Raw genomic sequence first — 23,852 nt, forward strand, 5'->3', positions numbered from 1 at the left:
GGGATCAAACAGGATTTTGAGTATTTGTTAATACATTTTGTGCATCTACCTATACAATAGAATACATCTCTTGAAATGAACGTGTTTGTCAAGGCTGTTCTCCACTCTGCCACTCCCAAGTGCAGAAGGTGGGGGCTGCAAGAGACCTTAAATACCTTGCCTCTAGGCTCTGCATACAAAACTCCCCAAGGTCACAGATTTCATGTCCTTCGGAGGTAGCTGCCATCATCAAGTGTAAAAACAAAACCCCTTCTGAAACCCAGGAAAAAGCACTTGAACTTCTTCCAAAGGGGTACTCCCCCCACACACACCAGAAGAGAGCTTAAGAAAAGTAAAACAAACTGCAATCTCTGATAGCTGACGTCTTAGTCACGCATACATAGAGTCACTCCTTCACCTCCTGCCGTGGCGCTCGGCTGACTTCTGCGCCGCTCAGCCAGGCTGCCGCGGGGGAGCAAGCAGTGCAAGCAGCCGTTTGGGCGCCGCGGTCCCCATGCAGCACAGAGGTGCTGCATGGGGAGCGCAGGGCCCAAACGGCCGCTTAATCACCCGTGGCAGCCCGGCTGAGTGGCGCAGAAGTCAGCCGAGCGCCACGCCAGGAAGCGAAGGGGGGCAGGGTGGTGATGTACATGGCCAGGGGGCAGGGCCCAGCCGTGTACATCACTGCCCCACCCCCTTTTGGCTCCCACTGTGGTGCTCGGCTGACTTCTGCGCCGCTCACCCGGGCCGCCACGGGGGAGCCCAATCAGCCGCTTGCTGCCCCGCGGCAGCCCAGCTGAGTGGTGCAGAAGTCAGCAGAGCATCACGGTGGGAGGCGAAGGAGGGCAGGACGGTGACATGTGGCATGACAGCGGCTCCAGGCCCCGCCCCCTGGTCGTGAACATCACCGCCCTGCCCCCCTTCGCCTCTCGCCGTGGTGCTCGGCTGACTTCTGTGCCACTCAGCCAGGCAGCCGCGTGGGAGCAAGTGGCGCAAGCGACTGTTTGGGCTCCGTGCTCCCCATGCAGCATGGGAAGCGTGGAGCCCAAAACAGCCGTTTGGGCTCCACGGTCCCGAGTAAGAGGCAGGATGGGGAGAAGAGAAAGAGAGAGACAGAGAGAGAGGCAGTAGGAGAACTGGGGGGAAGGAGGCAGGAGGAGGAGAGAGAGAGTGAGTGAGAGACCGGAAGTTCAGGAGAGAAGACCGACGTGGAGGAGAGACCTGAAAATCCCATCTTATGACGGGCTAATTGGCTAGTCTAATATATAAAAGAGAATGTAAGTTTGTGCGCTAATAACTTGGACACTATGGTTATGTCTAAACTACATGGCTCCGTCGACAGAGACTTGTAGATGAGTTTATTAGACAGAGAAATGAAGCAGCGATTTAAATAATCGCCACTTCATTTACATCAAAATGGCCACCGCGCTATGCTGATCAGCTGTTTGGCAGCACAGCGCGGTAGTTTGGACGTGCCGTGGTCAACTAGGGAAGCCTTTGTCCACTGCCCTGGTATGCCTCGTGAAATAGGCTTCATTTCCCTATGTCTAGTAAAATCATCTACACGACTCTTCTGACGGAGCCATGTAGTCTAGACATACCCTATAAGAGCTACTGCAACCAAACTTTGCATGGGATAACCTTTCCTCTCGGAGAAGGTTTTAAGGTACTTTTGGACCCGATCAGGGTCCTGCCCTGCCCCCCATGGCACCTGCGGTCCCAGGTGCAAGCTGGGGTGCCCCTCCCACGTGTGGCCTCCTGGGATCTGCCCCCTCCCACCTGCGAGTTTACATAACTGACCCTCTTTACCCATACCACTCCCCTCGCCAGCATGCAGTGCCCCCATCCACATGCGCACAACGGCTCGGGCACCCACCCTGCCCCCCGCAGCACTTGCAGCCCCGGGCGCGAGCTGAGGTGCCCCTCCCACGTGTAACCTCCCCTCCACCCAGGGTCACGCCCCACCTGCCACCTCCCTCCCCTCCGGAAACCAAAACCAAAGCCAGCCAACCTTTCTGCTCAGCTCGCTGGGCTTATCCAAGCAGAAGGAATCCGTGTGTCTGCTGCAGCGCAGGGGCCGGGTTAAACCCTCAATGCGTTACACTGCTGTGAAGCCAGCAGGCTGCTGTGCGTACTGTAGATGTTTGCATCTGACGAAGTGGATCTTTGCCCACGAAAGCTTATGCTCCTACACTTCAGTTAGTCTATAAGGTGCCACAGGACTCTTCGTCGCTCGTACTGTGAGTGGGGCTCTTCTGTGTCTGGTTCCAGCCATCGGGGTTAGATGTGAGCTCTGAGCTTTTGCTTGCCAAGGCAGGCAGGTGGATCCCTGAGCCAACCTTGCAAGGAGAAGTCCCTTTGCTACTGGCCGCATGACTGTGTACTGTTCTCCTGGGGGCTGGCTGCTCGGTCCTGGGGGGAAAAGGGTCCTGCTGCTCTCAGAAGGTCAGGTGTGGGCCAGGAGCCATCAGCCCCCACGGTCTCCTCCTTTCCTAAATTTTCTAAATTTTGTTCCTCTGGTTTCCCGAGCAATGCCGGGTAAGTCCAGCTAGTACTTAATAAAGAATACTTGGTTGCAAGGTGTTACAGAGCAACTGAGTAAAAAACAAAAGTAAAATACAGAGAAACAATATCTCTGGGTGCAGCTTAGATCTAATGAATGGGGGGAGGCACATGGACTTAGCACACAGAAGTTTAACCAAACAACAAACAAAAATACCCCGATCGTGACTAAATATACATTTCTCTATTTACTCACGATCCGTACTGTTCCGTACTTCCAGGCCCAGTCCATTTCCATGTCCAGTATTCCTTGTAGGCATGGTAACTGCTTGATTTAATTCATCTTGCTTCCCCCTGCTCCTGGCTTAAAACTCACACAAAGGAACAGTAGGCAGGTATATCTATTCAATTTAAATTTCAACCATTTTTCTCTTGGGCTTTCCTTGCTTCCTGCCAACATCCCCTACCTGAGTTTTCTCATGGAGCAGGTCCTTTTGACCATGGCCTCACGCGTATTGCCCATACTGCCACACTAAGGCCCCCTCAAAAGAAAACATAGGCCACTGAGGCAGACCCAGAGACAGAACTTAACGTCCCATGGGTGCTCGGCACAGTTCTCAGCAAACGGAACTTAACTTGGCAAGCACCCAGGCCAGGAAGATAAGAGTAGGAAAACGAGCTGTCACGTACACGAGCACTAACAACAGGACAAGATAGGAATAGGGAAATGAGCTGTCATATACACCAGTTAACAAGCACCTGGAACAGGGAAAGAAAAAACATAGCTAGCTTTCACGTGTGACAGTCATGTCTGCATCAGGCACTGATCACAAGGCCCTGAGGCAGATGTCATGTCAAAGGAATGAACCCTAATATGATACTGGATATCAAATTATAGTATAAAACACCCTAAGCCCTAAGCTTGGAGAGGTTCCGTATCAATATACAAGGCACGTATCATCCAGCCTGGCTAAGGGGTTGATCATCCAAGGCCACCTCCCACCCACTGAATCACGAAAGGGGTGTACAAATCCAGAGCATGCTACACGTTGTTTTTTGTCTGTGTATCATAATTGTCACTGGGTTTGTAAGTATTGCTTCATATATTATTTATCAGCTTAGCAATAGTTAGTTGTATTGTATTAACCATATTGTATAATGGCACCACACCTCGGTCTAAATAAGAAGTAGGAGTAGAATTGAGGGGTTGTTAAGTGAATAGGCAGACTAATAACTAATTCTATCGACTGTTCCAAGATAACCATAGAGGGATTGGCTGTAGGAAGAGTTTTTATTATTGTTGTATTGACTTTCTTTAATGTTTTCTTTATTTGCATGCTACATTGTCTTAAACAAATCAGAGATAATGATTTAATATCAACAGATTGTAGTCAATAAAGTTTGGAATTGGTTAAGTACATTTAAGTTCAGGCTTTCCTCCTTCGCGGCCCCAGTCCCTTGCCACAAATGCCACCCCTAGACAATCTTTCGAGCCTCCTGGTTCGTCAAGTTTAATGTTTTAGTCACCAAGTGCGGGCCAGCACTCTACCTATCCATCACAGTGTTAAACAACACTTCTTGTGCATTAAAGATCTAAATGCAACAGAAATTGGCCTGAAAGGACGCATCTTTGAGATGAACGTTCAAAACAATTGAGATCTGCATGTGAGACAAAAGTTTTAATCTATAGGTACTAGGGACATAAGCGAGTAATCAACTACTCAACTATCCGACAATCCTAAACTTATTGGATAGTCGAGAGGAATACCTGATTACTCGCTCCTCTGCCCCCTTGCTGCATCTATCAGAGATAGTGGTGGGAGGGAAGGAGAGACTACTGCGAAGCAGCGTCTGCCCGCAGTGGGCATGGTTTGGAATAAAGAATTCACTGCATAATACAGAAAGCTCAGAGAAAAACCACATAGAATAAAACTTCAGGCAGATAATATTTTTTGAAAAAATGACTACTTACCTTTCATAACTCTTATTTTCTTGAGATGTTTTGCTCATGTCCAAAGGTGGCGCCTATGTCTGCAAATCCATCAATTCCGCTAACTGTTGTGGTGCAGTTATGGTTGTGGCAGTGGCAGCTGGGTTGACGGTACCACGGTCCAGTGCTACTGAAGGTTGTGGTGCCAAGAGATATATTCTCGGTGCTGCTGACTTGGCCTTTTGTTTGTCCGGTGCCATAATGGGTACTCAGCGTCTCAAAGCAGACACATTAAGGCCTGTAGTTTCAGTACGGGGATTCTGCAAACTCTGTTTCGTGGTACCACACTGGGTGCCAGAGACGCCTGGCACGACATACATGCTGAGATGCAGCGCAGCCTCAACTCTCAGTGCTGACTTCACAGTAATGCGCTGCTTAAGGACTATGATTTATGAGGTAGAAAGAAAGCACACTTCTTTGGGGATGTTTTCCCTTTATCAGATTTCTATTTTTCAGGCAGTTGGGTGCCCGGGTTAGAGGCAGAGTGCTGTGCTTTTTCAAGTATTACCATTTTAAGGGGGAGTTCTCTAAGGTTCCCTGTGAGCTGTGTGTCCACATGGGCGTGCAGTGGTTCAGACTTCCCCACGCAGGCAGGGAGCTCAGCTGATTGGCTAGGGAAGTGGGGGAGGGGCACTTGCCCTCTCAAAGGAGCAGAAGCAGCAGCTACTGCTGCTGCTATAAATGGAGAAGCCGGCTCCAGCCTCTACTCCAGGACTGGGCAAAAGATGCTCTGTGGGCCAGATCTGGTTGCAAGAGCCTCAGTCAGCTCTCTGCCTGCCCTGCCCCTGTTCAGCACTCAGGAAAGCCAGATGCAGGGCTATGTGTGTGTTTCTGAACATTGAGAGCCTGGAAAGAGGGGAGACAGGCGTCTCATGCTGCCTTCACCACCAGTAGCTCCCATTCGCTGGTTTCCACCAATAGCGGTTGCATGTTTTCAGGATAGGCAGCATGTGAAGTGCCCCTCCTCTCTCCTTCCCTGAGCTCCCAGAGTTCAGTTCAGAACAATAAACATGGCTTATGCAGCTCTCCTGAGCACATACAGGTGCTGGAAGGCAGGGACCCTGGCTAAGAAAACTGCTGGGCTGCTGGCTGGGAGCCAGATAGGCTCTAGCTGGGAGACTACCTCTGGCACTCCAGCCCCTCTCCTCCCTTCTCCAACCCTTTGCCCCCTACCCACTGTAATCCAAACCTTCTGCTCCAGCCGCCATACACCTTTCCAGACACCGCATCCCCTCCTACAACCCCCTCTCAGACTTTGCACCCCAATCCACTATCCCTGGTCACAGCCCAAATCCCTGCACCCCCTCCTGCACTCCTGCCCCAGGTCACAACCCCCTCCCAGGCCCTGCACCCCCTCTTCACCCCAGTCCATTGCCCTAGGTCATGATCCCCTACTTCATCCAAACTCCTTCCCAGATCCCATACCTCAAGTGCCCTTCTGCACCCAACCTCCCTCCCAGACCTCCACACGTCCTCCATTAATATAATGGAAGAATGTGGCCCTCAACTACTTACCAAATTCTTGGAGTGCCCCCCCCCAATCAAAAATTATTGCCCACTCCTAAAACTGTTTGCCTGTCCGGCTCCTAATACACTTTAAATGCAGAGCCACAGCAGACGTAGGTCCCGGACCCGTCGCAAGCCAGCACTAAGCCAGGCTGCTGGCCAGCCTGCTTAAAAATTTACTGCTGGGGGAAAGGGAGAAAGGCATCTAATATATACTATTAACCTATAAGCTTTTGTTTATCGGTTAATCAACTTCACTATTACATCCCTACTCAGATCCCTGCATTAGGGATGACAAACAGATGGAATACTTGGAAGCATGTGTGACGGCGCGTTGGGGGTCCCCCCATCTCCTGCACCCCGAAATGGCACAAACAGACTCCACCAGCCAGTGGAATTGAGGGTGGTTTATTGCTCCTCCAGGATACAGCATAGCACAGATGTAATCTGGTTACAGGAACTGGGGCTAAGAGGCCTCAGTGCCCCCCTTGAGATAGGGGAGTCCCAGCCACCCTCCCCAGCTCCTTCTCCCCTGCTTTCCAGACAGGAACTAACTCTACCTCTCCCAGCCCTGCCCCCAGCCAGGGCAGCATTCCACCTCCCTTTGTTTCTCCCCAGGGGGGGTAGCTGGTTCAACCGGTATGGTACCTTTGCATAATAAGGTTTTCCCTGATGGGTCTTGCTCCGGACAGCAGAGGTCACCACAGCCCAGCAAATACCCCCACTACGTCACAGCATGCACAGGTGCCTCATCAGACTTAAAGAGATTATGGTATAGTGTCTACTGACTGGTAATAAGTACAGGGCCCTTTAGTGTAAAATTCCCACAGTGCTTGCTCTCTACATTCATTCAGTGCACAAATGCAAACTACAGCTGCAAAGCTGACTGAGCATTAAAATACTAAAAATAATAATAATAATAATAAAAAGGTTTTTGCTACATGCTTAGCAACCATGAATACAAAGACATAACATCTCTAGAAGTTCCCTGTTTTAGTAATTATTTACAAATTGTCACATCAGGAACAAATTTGTAATCAAATAAAGAAATTCAGAATGAGATCAAGTGTTGCATCATAGCTGTTCACCCTCAATGCCAAACAAACTCAGAAAGAACTATAAAAAGTTTAAGAGAAGTGTAACCATATCCCATTTCTCATTAATTAATCTAGTGAGGTCCAGTTTTTTTCAGCATAAGGGCCAACCTTTATTTCTAAAAACGTCTAGGGCCACGATCAGTACTTTGGGGGCAAAGTCTCCGCCATGTCCCATTCCATTTGAGCAATACATATGGCATAAAGCAGTGATGGGCAACCTAAGCTAGTGTGAGTGGGCCACATGAATGGCCCTCCATCTCAGTGGGCCGCAAGATTGTTGTAACCAAGACAGGCTCCTGGAATAGGATAGTTTTGCTAACCACACTTTTCATACCTTCAATTTCCTAGGTGTGCCAATTGAACCGTAGGAGTGCTTTGATTAGATGCAGAGTCAGTGCACGGCTCTTACAATCAATTATATGTACGATCAGCACACTTCACTTTATACGTGTCACTTTAGTAACACTGGTAGGAAAAAAAACCTATGCAGATGGAAAACAGCAGAATCTGGCAACCCTGCATGGGCAATGATAAACCAAAAGCCTCATGGGCCACACAAAGAATCCTGATGAGCAGCATGCATCCCATGGGCTGCAGATTGCCCACCACTGCCATAAAGGGAGCAAAAACCATTCACATATCCTCTAGGGATTCTCCAGGCAGTGGAGAGTCCCTAAGAGGCATAGAATAAATGTAACCTGCTTCAGTGCTTCCCTTGCAGCAGCATGCTGGAGTGGGAAGGAGCATCTCAGGAGCAGGGAGAAAGTAACTGGAGCACAATGTACTGTCACTATATCCAGCTAAGGTGTAGTCCATAGGAACCATAGCCAGTTGGCACGAACTGAGGCAGCCTGCATGCTGCACTTGCCTGCTCTGGGGCTGAAGAAGAATCAGGGATCCACAACTGGTTCCTGATTCTCAGTTTCTCCTCTTTTCCTCATTTTTAGGACTGCCCAACTTAGCTTTGTTGGGGGAGGTAGTCATATTTTGTGGGTGCACTCTAGTTTCAAACAGGGCTAGTCAAGCTCCTATCCTGCTCTCCCCAACACATCTACATGTACTCATCTCCTCCCAAAATCCAAGCTCCAACTCATGCCCAAATGTCTAAACAGCAATTTAGAGCCATGTAGCTTAAGCCCTGCAAGCCCAAATCAGCTGATCCAAGCCAGCCAGAGGTGCTTAATTGCTGTGTAGATGTATTTAAAGATTCTGGCAGGTTTAAGTGATCCATTAATTGGTAGGGATGCAAGATGGTTCACAAAAAATACTGAACCCAAAAAAACTCACCAGAAATTTCTGTTGAGGAAAAAAAGAAAAGAAAAGAAAAGAAAAGAAAAGAAAAGAAAAGAAAAGAAAAGAAAAGAAAAGAAAAGAAAAGAAAAGAAAAGAAAAGAAAAGAAAAGAAAAGAAAAGAAAAGAGAAAAGAGAAAAGAGAAAAGAAAAGGAAAAAGGAAAAAGGAAAAAGGAAAAAGACCACTTTAATTTCCAGGCCGCTCCCTCCCCCTTCCTTCCATCCCTGGATATCCCAAGCAACCTTCTATCGGGTGCCCGAGCCAAGCCTCAGGAAAACCAGAAAAATTTCTGAATTTTTTTACCGGACAGAAGGCACAAATACCGAGCTGTCCAGTTCAATACCGGACACCTGGCAACACTACTAATTGGACACTTTGACAAAATTCAGTGTCATTATGAAATACAAGTTATACAGATGTGTTTAGCCAACAGCAGGCTTGATTTTTTCCATTTAAAAAGCATTACTGCCGACAAAATAACAATTGCATCATAACTGTTTGGTCAGTTCAATCAATGTGTGTCAAATCTTTTTGAATGGGTTACAAACATTTAATATACATTACTTAATACTCATATTTTACTGCATTTTATAAAAATTATATAACCCTCTCAGACCAAGATTTCCCAAGTTGTGTGCCTGATATTAAGCCCCTATATAAAAGTTAAAAAATCTCATGTTAGTCTGTAACTTTAGAAACGTGTGGTCCTGTGGCACCTTAGGGACTAACCAAAATATATGAATTGTGGTTAGTTCTTAGGTGCCATAGCACCACTCGTTGTATATCAAGGTTAAATATTTAAATACCTAACCTGATTTTGAGAGGCACCAAGCTCTGAAAACTTTGACTTAGATAGGAGCTGCTAATGCTGAGTAACTGAAAAAAAATCAAGGCCACAGAATTCATATATAAATGTTTTAGTCCCCGTTTTTTAAGAAAATGTTTTAAGATTATCTGGTACATTCATATACAATGTGAACACTATGTAATTTGTAGTCCTGTGTGAAATAGTTCTAACTGGATGTTTTCTGATTTCACAACAGTTCTGACAGCTATTTCTTTCTACATTAGTACTTTAACCTGAGTAGCAGAACTATGAACGCGATTAATAATGTTGACAAAGCACAACCACAGAGTGTTTTAAAAATCCTTGAGACTACATTTGTTTAGTTACACGAAGAAAACAAATGACAATTTTGGAAAACAGGTAAGAAAATAAAATGAATATTATTTACTTCTCTTTCTCTCATCTTTTTACTCAAGTTATAGTAGTTATGAGGAATATCTTCTCTTTTACCCAATTGTTGGGATGAGTGCAGCAACAAAATGTCTAGTGGCTCAGGCAGAATTTGAAATTCCTGATTCCAGCCTAAGAAATACACCACCAGGCTGATTCTAGCCTTTGTTAAGAAGCTTGTTCAGTTCCATGAATTATATGCTGAATCTTCTCAGCATCTTGTTCTAAAGTTTTATTTGTAGGATCAATCTTGAGAGCAGCTTCATAATCCTGGAGACCTAATATTAATACAGCAAGAAGATTATTAATCCTATATACAATAATAGTTACTTTACATACTGTGCTGCTGTAAGGTTTCTTGTGCAGCTGCTCTTTGCTGGTGGGAGAGAGTTATTTTCCAGCATAATTAAAGCATCCTCAAAAAGAAGCATTAGCTATGTCTGCAGGAAAGGCTCTACTGCCAACATAGCAATGTCTAGACCAGCACTTTTGTCAGTGAAACATATGCTGGCCGAGGTGTGTTATTTTCACACACTCTGAAAAAAGTTTTAAGGACAGAATTGCTAACGTGGAAAAAGCTACGACCTGTGAATAGAGTAGTTTGAAAAGATATAATGAATGCAAAGGGGAATGAGGAAATTATAAAACAGATGTAAGTGATAAAAAGGTTTATATAATCTAAAACTGGATATATAACTATATGAGAAAAGTCACTAAGCAATTCAAAAGGAGATGACATGGCCAGAGTAGAGGAGAAAGAATAAGAGTTTAAATAGCAGCATTTTAAAAATTTTGCCTCATAGCTTCTCTCTCATTTTTAACTTTGCCTTGTGAGAGAAGTATGGTATATTATACTGGTTGGTGGGTGAACAGTCATTATAGATGTTCTAAAAAATACAGGAAAAAATATTTCACCTGTCAAAAATTTACACATTTCAGAATAAAAATAATGTTTTAAAAAGACATCTTGTTGATGACTTCATGAAAAAACAGTGAAAATTTTTTATCTTTGAAAAACTTTGAGAGTTTAAGATTTTTCACTTTTGGGGATATATAATTGTAATGGCTTTTCATATTACACATATACTAGGGTGCTGTGCCCCCTGCTTGCTATGCTCGCCAACCCCCCTCTCTCTGGGGGTAGGTGTCTGGCCAGTGGGAGGGTACAAGAGCAAGGTGGGAGCAGGGTGTCTGGCCAGGAGCAGGGTGGGAATAGGTGTCTGGACGGGGTGGATGTAAGACTAGGGGAGGATGCAGGAGCAGGTTGGAAGTCAGGGTCTCAGTGGAAGGGGTGAATGAGGGGGCTGGGAGTGTGGGATCTCAGGTTTGGGGGGTATGAGTGAGCAGGCTGGGGAGTGAGGGTTCTCGGCCGAGGGGGTGCGTGACAGGGCTGGAGATGCAAGGAGGGGGGAGGCTGTGTGGCTCCCAGCCCCCTTGGGAGGGAGAAGGAGAGAGGGCACACAGCTCCTCCTCCTTCTCCGCAGCACCAGGGAAGGGGCAAGCCTCACATCACCAGCTACCCCAGGAGGAGGGAGGAAGTTGCATGGTTCCTGGCCCCACCCCCGTAGGAGGGAGGAAGGCCTCATGGCTCCACTCCCCCCCAGAGGGGGGGGAGGCCTTGTAGCTCCCCCGCCCCCGCAAAGGGGGAAGGAGAAGCATCACAGCTCCTACCCTGATGGAGTTCCAGGGTGGGAGGCCCCGCAGCTCCCACTCCATGGCACTGGTGAAAGGGGGGAGGCTGGAGGCAGGGCAGTTGAGGGGGCCGTGGGCCACAGAGTGATGTGATGACATCACTCTATTGTCCTGCAGGGACAAAAAATTGAGAGAGAGAGATTTCAACAATAAAAACAATTTCTGTAAACATGGCCCCAAAACTGAAAAACATTTGCAGATTCAAAAATCTAAATTCTTACCTTCAGTATACAATTCCAGCTGACAAAATGCTGTCCCACGCCTCACGTAAGCTTTCACTCTAGCATCAGCATTGTCTGGAACAGGTGGTATCAGTAATTCTAGCGCCTTTACAAATAAATATACCCAAAATATTTAGGGTCAGATTTTCTGTGGCACAACTTCCCATTTACAGGTACAACTGCACCCACAAAAAAATTTCATTCTCATTTAATTTCCTGGTTTGTGGTATAACCACTAAGATTTACATACATAATTTGTTTGCAGGTGTGAAAATTTAAGCGTAGTTTTAGAAATGCAAATTATACCACAATAGGGAGTCTGGATCTTAGAGTGGTATATAATGCATTAATGATAGTTTGCAAGCAGCAAATATATTCCATTATCATAAGCCAAGATTACTAATTATGCTACACACAAAATATTTCTCTGATTATTACAGGCATTAGGAAAAACATTTGGAACCTCATGGAGTACTTAACTCAAAACAGTGATTTTTATGGCTCATTTTTTCTAAAATATCCATACATGTTGGCTACTCTTGCCAGCCACCTTGTCTCTCGGGGAAGGCAGGCCCAACTTTTCCCCCGCGCCCTGGCCACCAAGGAGAGAAGGGCCAGGGCCACACCAGCCCCAGCCTCTCAGCCTCCCTATTTCCATGCCCCCAGCCGCAGCCAGCCCTGGACTCTCAGCCCAACCACCCTCCCCCCTGGCCGCAGCCAGCCCCGCCTCTCCACACATCCCAACCTCCCCCCGGCCGCAGCCAACCCCAGCCTCTCCACCGCCTGACCTCCCCCGCACCAGGCTGCAGCCAGCCCCAGCCTCTCCACACACCCCAACCTCTCCCCAGCCATAGCCAACCCCAGCCTTCCACCCTCTGACCCTTTTTCATTGCACTTTTGCTGTGTGGACGCGTTCTTTCGAAATAAGCTTTTCTGGAACATCTCTTCCGGAAAAGCTTCTTCCGAAAGAAGTTTGCAGTCTAGATGTAGCCACAGACACAGCCCACTGCAGATAACCGAAGCAGGCAAGGCTAGGAAGTTATCAACAGATTCCCTCACAAAAACAGGCTCTGCTGTTGACTTTACCATGGAATGCTCAACCCCTGTCCCTACTCCATCCCAGGCTTGCCTCATCCCACCCCTACTCCACCTCTTTCCCAGAGCACTTGTGTCCTCCCTTCCCAGCCTCCTGAACTCTGTGTAACTATTAATTACTGCAACTAGGAGCAACTGGTAAAGGGGAGGGGAGGAAAGACCGGGACAACCCACTCCAGACTCTACCTCTGCCTGCCCCTTCTCCCTCCTCCAAGCAATGCAACCATGGGGAATAATGGGACTGGGAGGCCAGCATCAGGGGTCCACCCCCACACTTACCAGTACAGCAAGCAGAGCAACCCGGCCCCCAGTTCACTGTACTAGATAAGCCATGTTGTCCCACTCCTCCACTGAGTGACACCTCGAGGAGCACAGCAAGCTGGGAGGAGCACAGCAAGGTGGGACTGTTGCTCTGCTCACCCTGCCTCTACCTTTGAGTGTCAGGAGGGGAGGTGGGCTCCTGCTAGTTCCCCTGTCTGGCCCCTTGCCCCTCCTACCCATGGCATTTGGGGCACATGCACCCTCATGTCGCTATGGCTGCAGCAAGAGTCGGGGAAGGAGGGAAGTGGAAGGCGCTGATCTATGAGGGTCCGCTGGCAGCCAGTATTCATTCGGGCTATAGTGGAGCTGATGGGGGTGGGTTACTAGCACCCCTCTGTTACAAACTGTGCAATGCTCCCGTACCAAGTCCCTGCTATTCTGGAGAAGTCTACAAGCAGTGGACAATACAATTATAAGGGAGCATTGCATAATTGAAGAATTTAGGAACATAAGAACAGCCATACTGGGTCAGACCAAAGGTCCATCTAGCCAAGTATCTAGTCTTGCGACAGTGGCCAGTGCCAGGTGCCTCAAAGGGAATGAACAGAACAGGAAATCATCAAGTGTTCCCTCCCCTGTCACCCCATTCCCAGCCTCTGACAAACAGAGGCTAGGGACACCATTCCAACCCATCCTGGCTAATAAGCATTGATGGACCTAACCTCCATGAATTTATCTAGTTCTTTTTTGAATCCTATTAAAGTCCTGGTCTTCACAACATCCTGTGGCAAGAAGTTCCACAGGCTGACTGTGCACTGGGTGAAGAAATGCTTCCTTTTGTTTGTTTTAAGCCTGCTACCTATTAATTTCCTTTGGTAACCCCTAGTTCTTGTGCTATGGGAACAATTAAATAAAACTTTTCCTTATTTAAACTTCAAATGAAGCATATTCTCTAATGGAGTAGGGATGTAACATCAGAAGAATGCTAAGTGGGAGAACATTATGTGAGGCTTTACTGTATAACTGTTTATGTTCTTTTCTTGAAAGGCACTATTCTTTTATTAAAAATAGAGTTACTGTATCGATCAAGTCCCAACTTGTGTGATTATACTGAATAAACATAAAATTTTGAAACCATCATTAGCCAATCATTCCTCCTTTAATCCAACCATTTAATAGTCATTTTTATCTATCATAGGGGTTGAACAATCCAAAATATTGACATATCATTGTCCAAGTATTTAAATTAGTGTGCGCATAACTATTTACATACATTGCTTGACAGAAAAGTTAGCTATATGCTGATTTAATATCAAATCCATGTTTTAAGGAGATGGTTACAATAATCTACTTTATGAGTAATATATTTTTACCTTAGATGAATCTTCAATGGTCTTGTGCAAATTTCTCAATTTAAGGTGGCAAGCAGCACGATTAAGATATAAAACTGGAATCTTATTATTTAACAGAATTGCCAGGTTATAGGCATTTATAGCTGCAAGATAGTTTCCTGTTGCAAACATTTTGCTGAAAACATAACAAAAAGTACATTTTAAAACAAGGGGAAACATGCCTATTATAAACAACTTGCACTAAACTAACAATTTCAAACAAGTTGAGAAATTTAAGACTTTAGTACTGAAAAACAAGATATTTCCAAAGACATAGTGCAGACAATTTAATGTCACACTTCTAAGAAATAATGATTACTAAGTATAAACTCCTGAAAAACAGAGGCCATAAACTCCCAATAATTCATGCATCAAGCTGATAACTTATATTTGAGCTTTATCATATCTTTTACAGAGATACCCAGTCTTGATTTAAAGACTTCAACTTACGGACAACCCAACACACCACTAAGTATATTGTTCCAATAATTAATTACCCTCTGTTAAAATTTGCAGTTTACCTCTAGTCAAAGTCTGTCTGCTTCAGCTTCTAACCACTGGATTTTTTTTGGCATGATTGAAGAGCCATTTGCTATTAAGAATCCCTTTCCCCATGTAGGTTCTAGTAGACTTTAAATAGCATGTAATTGAATAGTTGTGTAATCTCATCGTATTGTAATAGTTACATTACTATTTAATAGCCCCTGGGGTGAGGCTGGCATATATAAAGGATGCCAGGAAGGAGACCTTTGCCACCCTGCACTGCTGCCTCTTGTACAGAGGCAGCAGCGTGGGGCCCGAGCTCCCCATGGACAAAGGCTGCATTGGCATCTCATGGAGCAGCCTCTGCCTGTGGCAAGCCTGGGCCCACCATAGACAAAGGCTGCTCCTTAGCAGCCTCCCCTGCAAGGCAGCAGAGCTGGAGATTGGGGGGGGGGGGAGGAGGACAAACAGAACTGGTGCTCAAGGGGAGCCGCTTTTAAGCCGGCTCCTGCCTGTCCTCCTCTGCTGCCTCTGGGGAAGACAGCAGGAGTGTGGGGAGGCAGCTCTGCAGGAGCCGATATGTGTGGGGAGCCAGCTTGAAAGCTGGCTCCCCATGTGTACCAGCTCCTCTTGGGCACTGGCTCCTGCCCTCCCCTTGCTGCCTCTGATACAGCAGCAGTGTATGGGAAGTATGAGTAGTCAACAGGATTCACCAATAAGCCCAGGCTTATCAGTTAATTCTGTAGCCATCTACACATTGACATCCCTATTCTTAACCTTCTCTTGAATAAAGTAGACTGAGCTTCTCATAATAATGTTAATATACCACCTACTTGTTATATAGCACATTTTATCCCTAGATCACAGAATTTTACAAAGGAAGACAGCACTGTTATTCTGATTTGACGCAGGGAAGGAAGCGATTTGCCTAAGCAAGACAGTGACCTCACAGGCCAGTGGCAGGACATTCTTCCAAGTCCAGCCAAATACACTTATCCCTTCGGCCATACTTTCACTTTGAGCCATTTTTTCCTAGAACTCAAAGATGGAGTGTATTCATTATTTGTAAATTATCCAGGTAAAACAAATACAGAAAATAAAATTCTGCCCGAAAGGGTAAAATACAAACAAAGTTTTCTACACTAAAAAACAGAATCAGCATTTAATATCCTAAAATTAATGCATTCACGAATTATGTTTCTGATATATGGTTATAAGCATATGTTGAAATGAGTCTCACTCACTTTCCTTTGTCCTTCAACCAGTCTGGATTCTTCTCCTCCTCATTTAAATCCTTCAGCTCAGAAAAATTAGCATTCATTGCTCTACGAGCCTCTGCTTGCTTATGCAGCCACTGTGATAAGATACATGTGCAAAATGTTAGCATTTTTCAAAGCTTTATACTACAGAGCCCACAGCCTGCGTAACTCAGATTTTTAGCAGTTACACAGTCACCATATTACACAATCTTTAACATCCCTAGTGTATAGTGGGGCTCCTGGTGCCAAAACAGTGGTGGAAGACAAATACCATTAGAGCCACAATTTCTGCAATACCATGAATTTAATAGGGCTATCATTATAGTTCATAGGTGGCTACAATAACGTGGTACAGTTATATGTTTCTTTTCAAAATATAATTTCAAGTAATCATAGAATCATAGGACTGGAAGGGACCTCGAGAGATCATCGAGTCCAGCCCCCCGCCCTCAAAGCAGGACCAAGCTCCATCTACACCATCCCTGACAGATGTCTATCTAACCTGTTCTTAAATATCTCCAGAGAGGGAGATTCCACCACCTCCCTTGGCAATTTATTCCAATATTTGACCACCCTGACAGTTAGGAATTTTTTCCTAATGTCCAATCTAAACCTCCCCTGCTGCACTTTAAGCCCATTACTCCTTGTCCTGTCCTCAGAAACCAAGAGGAACAAATTTTCTCCTTCCTCCTTGTGACACCCTTTTAGATATTTGAAAACTGCTATCATGTCCCCCCTTAATCTTCTTTTTTCCAAACTAAACAAGCCCAGTTCATGAAGCCTGGCTTCATAGGTCATGTTCTCTAGACCTTTAATCATTCTTGTCGCTCTTCTCTGTACCCTTTCCAATTTCTCCACATCTTTCTTGAAATGTGGCGCCCAGAACTGGACACAGTACTCCAGCTGAGGCCTAACTAGTGCGGAGTAGAGCGGCAGAATGACTTCACGAGTTTTGCTTACAACACACCTGTTGATACAACCTAGAATCATATTTGCTTTTTTTGCAACAGCATCACACTGTTGACTCATATTCAACTTGTGGTCCACTATGACCCTTAGATCCCTTTCCGCCATGCTCCTTCCTAGACAGTCGCTTCCCATCTTGTATGTATGGAACTGATTGTTCCTTCCTAAGTGGAGTACTTTGCATTTCTCTTTATTAAACCTCATCCTGTTTACCTCTGACCATTTCTCTAACTTGTTAAGGTCGTTTTGAATTATGTCCCTATCCTCCAAAGAAGTTGCAACCCCACCCAGTTTGGTATCATCTGCAAACTTAATAAGTGTACTCTCTATCCCAATATCTACATCATTGATGAAGATATTGAACAGTACGGGTCCCAAAACAGACCCTTGCGGAACTCCACTTGTTATCCCTTTCCAGCAGGATTTAGCACCGTTAACAACAACTTTCTGACTACGGTTATCCAGCCAATTATGCACTCACCTTATCTTGGCCCTATCTAAGTTATATTTGCCTAGTTTATCAATAAAAATATCATGCGAGACCGTATCAAATGCCTTACTAAAAGACTTTAGTATATGACATCCACCGCTTCTCCCTTATCCACAAGGCTTGTTATCCTATCAAAGAAAGCTATCAGATTAGTTTGGCATGACTTGTTCTTCACAAACCCATGCTGGCTATTCCCTATCACTTTATTACCTTCCAAGTGTTTGCATATGATTTCCTTAATTACCTGCTCCATTATCTTCCCTGGGACAGACGTTAAACTGACCCGTCTGTAGTTTCCTGGGCTGTTCTTATTCCCCTTTTTATAGATATTTGCACAATATTTGCCCTTTTCCAGTCTTCCGGAATCTTTCCTGTCTTCCATGATTTTTCAAAGTTCATAGCTAAAGGCTCAGATACCTCCTCTATCAGCTCCTTGAGTATCCTGGGATGCATTTCATCAGGACCTGGTGACTTGCTGACATCTAACTTTCCTAAGTGATTTTTAACTTGTTCTTTGTGTATCCTATCTTCTAAACTTACCCTCTCTCTGCTTGTATTCACTACGTTAGGCACACCTCCAGACTTCTCGGTGAAGACCGAAACAAAGAAGTCATTGAGCGTCTCTGCCATTTCCAAGTTTCCTGTTACTGCTTCTCCCTCCTCACTGAGCAGTGGGCCTACCCTGTCCTTGGTCTTCCTCTTGCTTCTAATGTATTTATAAAAGGTCTTCTTGTTTCCCTTTATGCCTGTAGCTAGTTTGATCTCATTTTGTGCCTTTGCCTTTCTAATCTTGCCTCTGCATTCCCGTGTTGCTTGCCTATATTCATCCTTTATTATTTGTCCTAGTTTCCATTTTTTATAGGACTCCTTTTTTATTTTGAGATCATGCAAGATCTCCTTGTTAAGCCAAGCTGGTCTTTTGCCGTATTTTCTATCTTTCCTACACAGCGGAATTGTTTGCTTTTGGGCCCTTAACAACGTCCCTTTGAAATACTTCCAACTCTCCTCAGTTGTTTTTCCCTTCAGTCTTGCTTCCCATGGGACCTTACGTACAAGTTCTCTGAGCTTATCAAAATCTGCCTTCCTGAAATCCATTACCTCAATTGTGCTGGTCTCCCTTCTACCTTTCCTTAAGATCATGAACTCTATTATTTCATGATCACTGTCCCCCATACTGTCTTCCACTTTCAAGTTCTCAACTAGTTCCTCCCTATTTGTTAAAATCAAATCCAGAACAGCTTCTCCTCTGGTAGCTTTTTCAACCTTCTGAAACAGAAACTTGTCTCCAATGCAGTCCAGAAACTTATTGGATAGCCTGTGATGTGACTGTTTTTCAGACCAAAATGTAATATCAATTATTTCAATCACTCACTTCAATTTATAGTCCTGCCTTCCCTGCCATAATGCTCATATTATGAAATACAACCAAAGTTTTAATTTGCAGAGGTGATGGGGAAAATTGGCCAGTGATGTAGAATAGTTTACTTTTCAAATTAACTTAGCAAGCTGTACTTATTCACCAGGAAATCCATAGGAAATACAAACCTAGCATTTATACAACAAGTTTCAAAACACATACTAGGAGTGATGAACCTAAGGCCCGAGGGCCAGATGCGGCCCCTGGGTTGCCTGAATCTGGTCCCTGAGGCTTACAGCCTCCCCCAGCATTGGGGAGCCCACACTGGCATTCCAAACAAACATACCCCTGCCAGCTCTCTGCAGCCCCTAGCCTCAGACTGAATTTTCTGTGGGTCAACAGCCCCCAACCCAAAAAAGGTTCCCCTATTCCTGACATGTACGAAGGATGTCAGGAAGGAACAAAGCAACTCTCAGCATTCTACAACCACAGGAAATGGATAATAAGGAATATAGCTATCTTAAGTTAAAGTTGAATTACCATAACTACACAAGCAAAGAAGAGAATATACTTATATCTCCTTTAAATTAGAAGTGACTAATTCAATTATTCACAATATCTCTAGTTTAAACTAATTTCAATAAAGGAAAATAAATTAGAAGTACAGGCAGTCCCCGGGTTACATACAAGATAGGGACTGTAGGTTTGTTCTTAAGTTGAATCTGTATGTAAGTCGGAACTGGCGTCCAGATTCAGCCGCTGCTGAAACTGATCAGTTTCAACAGTGGCTGAATCTGGACGCCAGTTCTGACTTACATACAGATTCAACTTAAGAACCCCAGGCATCCCCAAGTCAGCTGCTGCTGAAACTGATCAGCGGCTGATTCCAGGAAGCCCGGGGCAGGGGCTTCCTGTAGTCAGCCACTGGTCATTTTCAGCAGCTGCTGACTAGGGGACACCTGGGGCAGAGCAGCTGGGGTGCTGCTGGGTTGGTCCAGTGGCACCCAGAGCGGCGCTACGGGACCAACCGGCAGCGCCCCAGCTGCTGTACCACAGGCGTCCGGAGCAAAGCCGCGGAGCACGGGGGCAGCGGGACAGCCCAGACGCGCCGTGGCTATCCTGCTGCCCTCGGGCTCCGTGGCTTTGCTCTGCTTTGCTCCCCGTCCCCCTGGTCTTCAGACCAGGGGGACGGGGAGCAAAGCGGCGGAACACGCGGGCAGCAGGACAGCCCAGACGCACCGTGGCTATCCTGCTGCCCTCGGGCTCCGCGGCTTTGCTCTGCTCTGCTCCCCGTCCCCCAGGTCTGCAGACCAGGGGGAGGGGGAGCAGAGTAGAGCAGAGCGGCGGAACGCGCGGCCAGCTGACAGCCCAGACACGTCTGGGCTGTCAGCTGGCCGCGTGCTCCGCTCTGCTTCCCCCCCCCCATGGTTTGCAGACCAGGGGGAGGGGGAGCAGAGCGGAGCAGAGCAGAGCGGCAGAACGCGCGGCCAGCTGACAGCCCAGACGCGTCTGGGCTGTCAGCTGGCTGTGCGTTCCGCCGCCGCTTTGCTTCCTCTCCCTGGTCTGCTCGAGACCAGGGAGAGGAAGTGCCCCGTTCGTAACTGCGGATCCGACATAAGTCGGATCCGCGTAACTCGGGGACTGCCTGTACATCCAACTTCATGAAATAGGAACTTTGATAATGTTGCATCTGTCTCATATCAGAAATAAGACCACCACATTGTAACTTCTATTTCCAACAATATGACTAGCAAAATATGAGCTTCCCTGCTTAATTTAGTAAAGCAATAGAAGATTCAATCCCATAGACTACAGTTAGTCACATGAATGAATAGCACAACAAGCACCTCTAAGTATAGTAACAGTACCCTGCAAAATGAGAAACTATCCTTACCTCTTCCTCTTCAGCTACTCGGGATTCTCTGAGAGCTGTAGGAAACATCCGAGATGTGAAATTAATTTTAATAGTTCCAGCAGTTCGAGGAGCAGGGACACATTCTTCTTCTAACTTCTCAGAAAATATATTTCCAGACCTACCAGCTGCAAAGATAAAATTAAATAACAAAAAAAGTAAATTTATTTTTCATTTTTTCTTTTACCATACTTTCAAGTAAATTTAGAATTTATAAAGTAGAAATACATTGCAAGTTTTATATTCTGAAGAAACAGCTCTAAAAAGATTTAAATATACTGATTCATGAAAGCTGGTTATATTGTCATACACAAGTAAACTCACAGTATGTAAAATTCCTGTAGGATGTACAAAGGATGGCACTTTGTAAAATCTGAGTTTCATGTAAGTCAGCTTTGGTTTTCACGTGAATTTCAGATACAGTTATAGATTTGGGGTTTGGAAAATAGGGTTACACTGAATGGTATAACATGCAGAATCACCACATCACTTTATTTTTACACTGAATATCATGTAATGTTTTGGGGCACTTCAGTTTGTGTTAGGAACTTTATAGCTATATTCCATGAGAAAGAAGTTTGTTTTAATCCAATACTTGTGCAGTTTAGGCGTGCATAGAATCACTAATAAAATATATTATTTGTAATGAAGAATCATGCCACCTCCTACTCCTCTCATCAGAAAGACAGCATTCTGTTGAAGGCCTCGAAAGAAAAGAAAAGGGTAAAAAAGAGCTAAGAACCAAAATCTGCCCTTATGTGTAACTTAGCACCTTGACAGCAAGTAAACAAGAGACTAAACCAACTGGAGTCTAAAAGCAGAGTAACCAATTCAGAACAGTACCTATATATGGAAGTAGAAGATATCAGAAATGCCTAAAAAGGTTTAAGAATTGAATTTTTAATTAACAATATAGGATCTAGATGATAAAGAAAAGGTAAAAACTTTATTCCAGAAATACCACTTCTTGTAGATGTACTTCTAGTCTTGGAAATTCCCACATTTAGAATTTTTGTTTTATTTATTTCTTGCTTTTTCTTCTCCTCTATGTGTTTCCTTTCTTGACATATTTCCTCTTTTCTTTGTATCCTTCTTTGCTTCTCCACATTCCTCTGCTTTTCTTTCCATATCTCTAACTCCTCAGTGACCTTCTTTCGCTCCTCTTCTTTCAAATTTTCAATTCTTTTTCTCTCTGTTTCTTCTAGCTGTTTGAATGCAGAACTATCAGAACATGTGATGTTTGGTGAAAATGAGTAAAAGAGGAACAACAGTTCATATAAAATAGTGATAGAGATGCAGCCATGTTAGTCTGGTCTCGCTGAAACAAAAGACAGAACTATGTAGCACTTTAAAGACTAATAAGATGGTTTATTAGGTGATGAGCTTTCGTGAGCCAGACCCACTTTCTCAGATCTTCCGCGAATTGATCTGAGGAAGTGGGTCTGGCCCACTAAAGCTCATCACCTAATAAACCATCTTGATAGTCTTTAAAGTGCTACATAACAGTTCATACAGACCTTCTCAATTCTATACAACAGCATTATTAATATGACATTATATATTGAGTTGAGGGATTCTAGAAAAATTTTTGGAAAAGGGCTTCTATATTAGCATTTAAAATAACTCAAGAGCTAGAAAAATAAATGTTTGAATCTATTTTAATATCACTACCAGCAGGGTAGGCTTAGAAAACATAGGAAAGCGTGGTGCTCTTTGCATATTCTTATTCTGAAGAAACTAAATTTTTCTTTGCACTGCTTTATAGTACTTGGTAGAAAACTACCAAAGAACATATAGAAGCTTAGCATGTAACACTCTTTTCTCTGATTCAGTAATGGACCACTCCTGCAACTGGATATTTAGGAATACATTGCTACTAGAGCTGGTTCATCCTTTTGATGTAATCTCTGATCCACTTCTGGTTACAAAAGATCCTTTGTTACTATTCAAAAGAGAAAGGGATTCTTTAGCTCCTATATCCTACCATAGTTCAGCTCAGTATCTCAGGGAAATTTTGAGCTACAAAAAGATATAGTTTTATTTGAATATATTATTCATTTCCCATTTCTCTTTAAATTTAGCTGCCCATAGAGTACCTGCCACAATTTACTCAAGAAATGGCTCCGTTTTCTCAACACTGAAAGTGATTCCTGCATATGCAATCTGGAAAGCTCTAAGATTTGTGTATTGTACTTTTAAAAGCTATAAAGTTTTGATAGTGAGGGTAAGTAACCATTGAAACAATTTACCAAGGATCAGGGTGGATTCTCCATCATTTAAAATCAAGATTAGATGTTTTTCTAATTTGTTCTAGGAATTATTTTAGAGAACTTCTATACCCCAAGTTATACAGGATCTCAGAACAGATTATCAGAATGGATCCTTCTGGCCTGTGAATCCATGACACCATCTACTTGCTTAAAATATTTATATGGGATTATTCTGTAGAGGGAAAGCCAATAACACAGTCCTATTTCATTTTATGAATAAGCAACACTAAAATTTAACATGGTCATGGTATGCCAAAGAGCGATTTGATACAAACACACACATATAAGTTGCCATTTTTGTGAGCAGAAACATTGTAGGACAGACATAGATGACTAAAGAGGAGCGTTAATGCGAAACCTGTATACCACAAATTTGCTATTCCAGAATGAATGTGAATAAAATATTTATAAAATTCTACATTACATAATCCTTCTCGTTTGTGACAAGTAATTGCAATCCTAATCTCCTTTTAGATACCAACATCTGCCTGATCTCATAAAAAATCAATTTATAATTAATATGCTGACAGTCCTAATTTTTCTGTACACAAGTTTTTTCCTCCATGTTGTTCCAGACCTAGCAATGTATATACCCAAAGAACTAGTAAAGGAGGAATCAACAGTTATACAAACTCTCCTCACTTTAACAATATCTTTTCTAAAGTAGTATTTTTTATTATTGAACAGAATATTTAACCCTAAGCCTGTCAGATTGCTTCAGGTAGTCAAGTTAGTCAGTACAGGATACACTTAAACAATAACAAATGGTCTGATAGCCTATAAAGTGCTAGCAAAACATGTAGATGGTATCACAAGCTTTCGAGGGCATAGCCCACTTCTTCAGATGACCAG

The 23,852-nt window shown here is 44.4% G+C and overlaps 1 protein-coding gene across 5 annotated transcripts in view; it reads right to left on the minus strand.

The window, feature by feature from the left end:
• Window positions 1–9,267: 9,267 nt before the first annotated feature.
• DNAAF4 (dynein axonemal assembly factor 4) overlaps window positions 9,268–23,852 on the minus strand; it is a 50,572-nt gene continuing 35,987 nt past the window's right edge. For all 5 annotated transcript variants that reach the window (XM_006112495.3, XM_075897293.1, XM_075897294.1 and 2 more), the window contains 6 exons: window positions 21,692–21,935; window positions 20,713–20,858; window positions 15,991–16,100; window positions 14,246–14,399; window positions 11,517–11,622; window positions 9,268–9,881 (listed from right to left, as the gene is read on the minus strand). In XM_006112495.3, the coding sequence (XP_006112557.1) occupies window positions 9,772–9,881; window positions 11,517–11,622; window positions 14,246–14,399; window positions 15,991–16,100; window positions 20,713–20,858; window positions 21,692–21,935 (870 nt within the window). In that variant the 3' untranslated portion in view covers window positions 9,268–9,771. The remainder of the gene's footprint in view (window positions 9,882–11,516; window positions 11,623–14,245; window positions 14,400–15,990; window positions 16,101–20,712; window positions 20,859–21,691; window positions 21,936–23,852) is intronic.

The sequence above is a fragment of the Pelodiscus sinensis genome, chromosome 14, assembly GCF_049634645.1.
Source record: "Pelodiscus sinensis isolate JC-2024 chromosome 14, ASM4963464v1, whole genome shotgun sequence".
Taxonomy (NCBI): Eukaryota; Metazoa; Chordata; order Testudines; family Trionychidae; genus Pelodiscus; species Pelodiscus sinensis.